The sequence below is a fragment of the Thermobia domestica genome, chromosome 8, assembly GCF_964235325.1.
Source record: "Thermobia domestica chromosome 8, izTheDome1.hap1.1, whole genome shotgun sequence".
Lineage (NCBI taxonomy): Eukaryota > Metazoa > Arthropoda > Insecta > Zygentoma > Lepismatidae > Thermobia > Thermobia domestica.
In genome coordinates, this window is record NC_137461.1 from 46,084,218 (window position 1) to 46,093,295 (window position 9,078).

At 36.8% G+C, this 9,078-nt stretch overlaps 1 protein-coding gene across 3 annotated transcripts in view; it reads right to left on the reverse strand.

Annotated features, from left to right (window-relative positions):
* LOC145692867 (uncharacterized) overlaps positions 1-8,447 on the reverse strand; it is a 52,418-nt gene extending 43,971 nt beyond the window's left edge. Inside the window, exons 1-2 of one of the 3 annotated variants that reach the window (XM_081768395.1) lie at positions 8,294-8,447; positions 1,569-1,774 (exon numbers count right to left, since the gene is read on the reverse strand). In XM_081768395.1, the coding sequence (XP_081624521.1) occupies positions 1,569-1,764 (196 nt within the window). In that variant the 5' untranslated portion in view covers positions 1,765-1,774; positions 8,294-8,447. Of the gene's footprint in view, positions 1-1,568; positions 1,775-7,993; positions 8,017-8,136 lie in introns of those variants that run through there. The other 2 variants (XM_081768394.1, XM_081768396.1) reach the window with 2 other exon arrangements.
* Between the last annotated feature and the right edge of the window lie 631 nt (positions 8,448-9,078).

The following is a 9,078-nucleotide window of genomic DNA, read 5'->3' on the forward strand; positions in this document are numbered from 1 at the left end:
GACATGCGTAAAATTGAACTGCTAGACCTGGTGAAAAGAACGCACCCACAACGAAGATATTCAAATTCGACATGATGCTCCAAGAGCATGGATTTATGGCTTTGAGATTACCCCCATACCATTGCGACATTAATGCCATTGAGTACGTTTGGGCAGATGTGAAAAGGTTTATCCGTGACCGAAATGTAACTGGAGATCTAGATATGATGACTCTGCTTAAGTACACTGAGCAGGCGATTAACAGTGTTACCGTGGAAGAGTGGAAAAAGCATTACTCTCATGTGGTGTCATTGGAAAATACGTATTGGGAGAGAGATGGAATCATTGAAGAAGTATGTGATCCTATAGTGATTAGTGTAAGTGCGAGTGATGATGATGATGACAGTGATTATTCTGATGACAGTGATGAATGAACGGATCTAACCTAAGGTGAGCTGTTTAGTTTTATTTACTTATTTTGTTTAAAATGCTATTTCTTTATTTTGTTGTTTAACATTTTATTACTTATTTATTTATTTAGTTTACTTATTTTATTGCCTTCAGTTGTTACTACTGCGCACTGGAATGTGGGACAATGTAGCTAAAGGAATCTGCTATATCCTATTATTAAAGTACTATCACCGGTGGATGAATTGTTACGCTCGTTACCTTGCAATTAAGGGGTCTCAGGTTCGATTCCCGGTGGAGACTCAGGTGGCTCGGTCCCACGTTAAACTGTGAAATTTCATCTTGAGAGGACATTGCCAGCACATAGACATGAACAACAAACTAGCATCAGTTCTTCTTATCATGGCTCTTGGGCTCTCTTTTAGCAATTTAATGCGCGAATTAGTTGTTAGAAACCATTATATCTCCCCCCCGCCATTGATGCACTCGAACAAAAATCATTCTACCACACATTTCACTACTACGGGTAATAATCACCGATTATCGTGCTTTCAGTGATGCAGGCCCACTTCGATTTCATTCTCATATTATTATTCATAAATGGGGGCGCGGTGGTAGAGCGTTCACCTCCGTTGCTTGGAGTCCCTGATTCGATCCCAGCTCGCGACGTGTGGACCTTGTGTGAACAAACATCGTGCTCGTGGGTTTTCTCTGGGTTCTCCTGTTTCCTCCCACTTTCTTCATTCCACCATTTCATTCATTTCTCATCATCAGTCTCCTTTAGCCTAGCCGGCATAACCGTGGGACGTAAAATTTAAGATTTCATTTTTTTATTCATAAAATCTTATCAGCTATAGTTTTGGTGCCGGGTTGGTAACACTGTTCAAACAAACCACCCTCGCCAATAACCAATGCCTTCCTTCCTCTTCTTCTTTTACACTTCTCTCCTTTCATTAACATAGACTCTCCTTGGCACTCTGCCAACTGGAGGTCTCTGCCGAATGGGCGAACAGTAGTGTCCTGTTCGTTAAACAAGACTGCTGACAAATGCACGTGACTGGTGTTGGCAGAAGTGATGAAATGAGAAAGTGGAAAGGAACTAAAAACCCAAAACAAATCCTACGAACATGGTGTTCTCCCCAACAAATTTGCAATAGTCACCTAGGAATAACAGGGCATACCTTGTGCTAGAAGAAGCTTCACGCACTCCACGTGACCATAAACGGCTGCGTGATGTAAAGGTATCCATCCTCGGTTGTCGGGTTGATTGACTGATCGGCCCTTATCGATCAGTCTCTTCAATGCTTCCACATTGCCGCTATAGGCTGCCAACGCTACTGTCGTCACAGAATCAGCATAAATTTCCTTGAAGTTCATCCCGACGACGCTTAAAAAAAAAAAAAAAAAAAAAAAAAAAAAAAAAAAAAAAATTAACATTATAGAAAACACTACTAAAGCACAATAAATAAACAATTACTACCTTAAATGCTATATGAGAGTTATATAACATTATTTTCTTTATTTACTTTAATACTTAAGCGTAGGGATGAATGAAAGTACATTCTGGTACACACGTCCTGCACCAACTTCCAAATTTCAAACACTAACATGTACTCCTTATATTTACTGTTCCATTTTGCAGCGTGTACCCAAGAGACATGAAATAAATAAATAAATAAATAAATATAAATGTGTATTTTATATGTAACCTTTGGTTCTTCAATATTTACAACATGCACTTTAAGTGAATGCTGTAAATATTGAAGAACCAAAGGTTACATATAAAATACACATTTAACAATTTGCTTAAACAATAAATAGATAGATATCTATCCTACCTCTTGGGAAATCTTATTATGTTAATTCGTCATTGTCACTATGCAATTATTGTATTCTTAAGTCTATATTCGGCGCATGCTAACTTGGTTTTCCTCGTCAGACAGCTTTCTGTTGTCAACTATAACCAACGGAAGAAATAGCCATACAGACTACTGAGACGTCTAATGAAACTAGGTTTCTACGAAGAAGTGGCACATGCACAGTGGAGAGTTACAGTGTTCTATAACTCTTCTCCCTTTCAATAAGATATTATGGATAAATAGGTTAAATATTTATGATTTTAACAAAAGTATAGACAAATATCGAACATGTCTTAAAACGATATTGGCTTGGGTGCTTGACTCCTTCCTACCTGATGAAATCCTGGGTACGCCATTGCGAAGCCGATTTTTTTTTTTTTTTTTTTTTTTTTTTAATTTTTCTGGTTTCAAGCAGTGTCTCGTTGTAATTGCTTTCTGCTGTATCGCCGGACCAATTTTTTTTTTTAAAAAAATCGAAAATAAAAGTACTAAAATATGCTGCATTCGGTTATATTTGGTTGGATTACATTCAGTTACGTTAGATTACGTGGCAAGATTTTGACTCGGATAGTGACTTCAATCGGTTCTTATAGGTTCAGTCACTTCCTAGAACTGTTTTTGCCTCACTCACTTATTGGAACTGTTTGTGCCTTTGGTGCGACATCCCTGGTTGTAACATAGATTGTTGGTAGTTCATATTTTTCCACTAGGTGTCTGTCTCTAGTCATATAGTAGTTTGCTACTGTGATGTCACTTGATCTATTCTATCTACTTGTAATCGGTGTGTGTCAGCTGTTAGTTTTGTGTGGTTGTATAATACGTGGAAGCACGTAGTTCAAGTTTCCTTTCATGGCTAATGAACAGTTAGCAAATGCGACTGAAAAACCGTTTAATGAATTTGATACAAAGAATTTGAATTTGTCTTTTTTGAATAAGTTTGTATTAGATTCGGATATTGTTATCGCTTTGCATCATTGTGTGGTTTAATTGAGTTAAATGGTTGTGATCGAAGTTTGAAGCTATTTTCGACGTATGGTCAAAATGGACGTTTATTGGCTTTTCTTGTTTGTAATAACAGGAACCCTGTGTACTACATAATTTATACGGTTTACCCAACATTGTTAGGGTCAAGTCTAGGAGGCTTAGATGGGCAGGTCATGTAGCTAGAATAGAAGAAAGTAGAAACGCTTTCAAAGTCTTGACTGGAAGACCCATAGGAAAACGACCATTAGGAAGACCTAGGCGCAGAAGGGAGGACAATATTAAGATGGATCTCGCAGAGACTGGAACACAAAGTAGAAACTGGATACAGTTAGCTAAGGATAGAAGTCAGTGGAGAGCTTTTGTGAACGCGGCATTGAACCCCCGGGTTCCATTGGCCATAATGTTAGTTAGTTAGTTAGTAATAACAGAAACTGTGCTCGCTTTAATAAATCGCCGTCTGTACGGAAAGGAACATTTTTCAGTAATGTGAACTTGAGTATTGGGCAAGTGTTCTTGTCTTATTTTTTTTTTTTTTATTTTATTTTTTTATTTTTTTTTTTTTTTTCGTGTGCGGAATCAGTAATTATGAGTTTATTATTCATGAGTGTTCTAGTACGACAAAAACGTTAAGTACTACAATTGCCTCCGATTGGCTAACGTTTTATCGGGAGTCTGCTTAGAAACTCTAGTTAAAGAATCAGGTGATTTAATAGGTGAGGCTGGTTTACATATAGAGGTCGACGAGTATGCTGTATCTCTATATCATTACCGGTGAGTATTTTTTGTTAATTGATATTTTTATTCTTGATTTGTCTTGCATTTGTGCATTTTTTAAAAATTACGAAATGAATTTTTATAGGGTTTATTTTATCCAGCTATATTTTAGGGGGCTTGGGGGCGGCAGCCCCCCCCCCCCCATACTTCCAAATTAAGCTGCCCAAATTTTACATTTTTTCTTTTTGAAATTTTTAGCTGAGAATTAAATATCGTGTTTAGATTATGGATACTTTGGATTAGGTCAGTTTAAAAACTGGTTTTCACTTCATTTAGGTATGTTAGTTTTATTTATGGCTATTTTTGATCCACATTTTAAAGAATTTATGAACTGCGGTTGTTTAAGAATCGATTTATCTGAACCGGTTTCTAAAGTAGTTCCCAAAGATGTTTCTATTCTCCAGAGTAGTCTAGGAATGAGTTCTGGGGGAGAGTAACAGGTTGTCTGTTCCGAGTAACTGGTTTCTAGACTGCTCTGATGAACTGAATAGTTCTTGGGAAATGATTCCAAAACTACTCTGGAAATCGGGTCAGATGAATTGGTTGCAGTCACTGTCCGAGTGAAATAAAGACTTGCCGATTACGTTATTAGACGTGCAGTTTTACTATACGGACCCATAGCATAAGTAGTAGTAAAGCAAACGCCAAAAATATGGGCGGGTTGCGCACGAACCTTACAGCTCGCTGTTGTCAACTCTCCCTTGTCATGTGCCACCTCCTTCCCCTTCTGTTGCAGGAGTAAGCAGACGACAGCCGTTTACCTAGCCACAGCTCAAAGCCTGCGTTCTGCCGTAACCAATTTTCAACACGCGCGCGAAACATGAAACCTTGACAGTGACTGAGCAACACAAATGTAAATGTGGCAAGTGCGTAGGTTGCTAGTTGGCTGTTGCTCTCTCTACCCACTTTTTGTTGCTCTCTATATTATAATTCATCACCATATTATAATTCTTTTGCAAGCCTACCATGAAAATTTTAGGGGGGCCAGCGAAAATTTTGGACGGCCGGCCCACTAGACCCCCTTGGATACGGGCCTGAGTACTATTAGTAGTAGGAACGGGTTAGAAGCCCCGCAGGGGTTGGTTGGGTTCTGTTCTCGACATGAAATGGACAAATTAAAGACTTGCCCAAATTTTTCTGTATATTTTACAATCCATGGATCTGTATAGTAAAACACGTGTACCTCTCCGCGAAATAGTCCGTCCGCCTCTACATACAGTGCCGCTTACATCAAAAGCAACCAACAAATAATACCACTGTCTTAACTTTTACTATTCCCCTTACCTGACTTTCACTCATTTTTCCTCACAAACTTAAATTCTCCAACTGACACGGTAAACTTTCTAAAATTGGTCCGGCGATACAGCAGTTAACCCTCAGGTAGAGAAGCGAAGTATATACTATAATTTATGACAGCATTAATTGATTTAAATGCATTATTTAATCGTGTTTAAATCTACCAAAATCTGGAAGCTTCTATTACTTGATTGGTGGAAAGAAGTAAAAGTCAGACTGATTCCAAAATAAAAATGAAAGTCCGACTAGAAATTGAACCGGGAACTGAATTCAGTTCTGCGATTTACCATGACCCTGTGCTAAGCATCGCTCATTCCGCTCCCTGCACTACAGATCTCACTATATCCACCTCTGTATCTAATCGGTTCAGGTAGTGGCGGCGATTGAATGTTAAAAGTGTGTGTGTGGGGGGGGGACATGATCTGAATAGTTGTATATCAATGTAACTTTTCCTGGTTGTTTCTGGTACTTTTTTTAATATAAAGTTGTATAACCAATAGGATACTATCTTTTTCAGTTAAAGTACCGTATATCGCATTTCATATTTTATTAAGTGAATCGAAAGAGCAACTCAACTAGGTACTAACACTTTGTACTGTTAAACAACGAAAATGTAAGAAGAGATTTGATTCCTTACTCATGAACTTCTGGAAAATTATGCGATCAGATTATTTAATAACAAATAAATAGAAAGGACAATATTAATCATAGCAACGAATAATGAGGCTTGTTTTGCGAAAGTTATATTGAAACTGGGGATTAATGAACAACTTATATTTTTAATTCTACACATGCCATTAAATGTATGTTATTGCTCTTAGAAAATAAAAGACAGTAAACACTACAAGCGTATGCTACAACATTTAAAGAAATACGCAATTGCAATATTAATCTTTTGAACTGCAATTAAAACCCAATTCCTGTAACTATTTTGGCCTATGTCTCGCAGAAGGGGTCCAGCTCTTTTCTCTAAAAACTGTTACATTCTTGGTAATTTCTGTTCACATTCGGTTAGTTTAGTTTATGTTATATTAGAGTAGGGGTCCCTCATAATTTTCAAAATAATGATAGAAATTCGCTAACTGGTATTTCTACTAATATTAGGTTAGTTCAGGTTAACTTACGTTAGATTTGGTTACGTTATGTTTACGTCTAAGTACTTGCATCATTCATTTCTCTTGTAAATTTTGTGTTTTTACGTGCTTCTGGACCCCTTGTACTAAACATACTCCATTTTTTTTCACTCCACGGGAAGACAAATAACCAATAGGTAGTCACGCACGGCAAATATATGACACCAGTTTTTTTCTATGAATCAGTAATACGTACAAAAACTTTACATTTCCAAATGAAACTATATACACTAAGGAGCCAGTTCAAAACAGTGAGGGCAACTGTCCCCCTAATCGCCGCCCCTAGGTTAAGGGTACGGCAGGGCGAAGATGTAGGGGTCGAATGGAGATGCATCCGTAGGTTAGTTGGTTCGATTGGAAATAACTATAGTTCTAACTATATTCGCACAGAAAGCAACTTAGATATTTTCAATATCCGACACTGTCTTCAGGAAACTATGTACAACTGATTAGTTTGTGTCGAAGTAAGTACTCCGAAAAATAACCTTCCAGATGTTTACATTTTCTTCAGACCATCAATATGATGTTCATATTTGAATAAGCATCCGTTCCTCCATTTCTTTATCTTCAATGCCTTTGTCACATTTTGCATAATTAGAGTAACCACAAAATGCAATAGCACCTCCTCTTTTCCAACATACATTCTCATAAAATTCAAAATCGAAATATCACATCTGTCACATCAAAATGCCATCTTTCAATACGGGGAACTAATTTCCTCATTATATCCCCATGTCTGATATCCGCATACCTCAACTCAAATAGTACTAAAAACACGATGCTTACTACATTTCCAAATGCCACATTAAACTTGTTTAGTTAGCGTGGATTTCACTGAAAAAAAAAAAAAAAAAAAAAAAAACAATTCCATTTCTTTTCTATAAATTTTACGTATTTTTCACATTACACCTACTCTCCAGCATTTAACTTTGGTCATCTAGCAAAAGATGGTTTGTGTTTATACTCAACACCCCTAAGGTGAATCTGAACCAATTAATCAATTCCTCTCTTAACAATACGTATTTCCTGCTAAGAAAAGTTCATACTTCATAATCACAAAATACCCCCATAAAATAGAATAACACGCCTCTCTTATATAAAACTCATTTTCATCATTCTACAGTACTTATGTTTTGAAACTAGTAACCCTACACTAGAAAACAACGATAAAAGTGGGTGTGAAAAGATCAGTGGACGCACGTCACGCCGCCTTCTGTGCATATCATTGTCCATTGCAATATTTTTTAGCAAGTGGGGAAATGCCTTAGATTTTTTTTTGCAAGTGAAGCAACGACGTATCCCCGTGTTCCACTTCACTTTTAACCCTGCTTGTGAATATAAAACATAGGTTAAGTTACAGAATTACTCCACCGGAAGGTATCTTATCGCAGTCCTCTTTCATATGCATTCGATCATTTCAATCGTAACACTATAATTTTTACGACTACGGGTAATAGTTAAGAACAGCTACTTCTCATCTCCCGTGCACGAGGATACATCTTACTGTTGCATTACCTAAACACGCTAAGTACAAGGGCAAGAACTCAGTGTATTACCTACTTTTTAACATCCTAGATAGTCAATGAATAATGCCTGAAAGTATGGCGTTTCTCGTCCTTCCCTAAATGGGAAGTACGGCTCCTTAACTATAACCCGACTACGTATTCTCAATCTGCACTCCATAAACAAGCAATACGACTAACCTTAACAGAAGCACAAAAGCATCAAGTCAAAACCTAGCGCTCCGCACCCGGAGTCAGTACCGCCATCATTAAGATATTTATGGTACTCTCCTACCACTTTGGATGTCACCTCTTTTGACGCGCCCTTATTTCAAGACTTCCTTTTACGTATTATTACCTATACGTTCTAAAGTACAAGAATGTAGGCGATTCCTAAAATAAATTTTTAGACTTTAAAACTGAATTTGTTTCTTTCTGGTGTATTCATAATACTTGAAATACTGAGCATTCTTCTTCTTCTTCTTCTAAACCACAAACATAGTTGCCAAGAGAAATATTATTTTCTGACCAGATTTGAGTAAAATACAACTAAAAACAACGAGAGAACCAGAGCCTATTCCAACATTGAACATTGCAACTTTTCCAAACTTTGCAAAGTGAAAAGTTTTTGAATTCCACCATTATTTATGAAGAGCTTAGCAATTTAATATTCTCAGCTGCAAAGTTGCAAAGTCTTTGCAAAATTTTTCACTTATAAAAAGTTTCAAGATATGAATGTAATTGAAAGGTGTAGATCAGAAAATAGTCACAAATTACAGTGCATAATGGGAATTTTATTTTAGAGTATGATTAGACTTTTCATAAACGACAAACATGACATAAATTCTTACGTTAAAATCCATGTATAATGAATGAATAACGTTCTTGTTGCGAAGTAGTAATTATTAATTGAGTTAATTCATGTATGCCATTAAAGTAAATGTGTTTCCATTATTTCATTTATACTGAGTCCTTTTACGTCCAGCATTTAACAAGTTAATGGTAATTGTCACTATTTATTGCTGTGGTACAGGTTTCATAAATGTTAATTATTTTGAGCCATGTTTGTTCTTAAGCAAATACTTCTGCAAGTAGATTTCTTCGCAATCGCCTTCATGATACATACATTAGTTTATTATGACC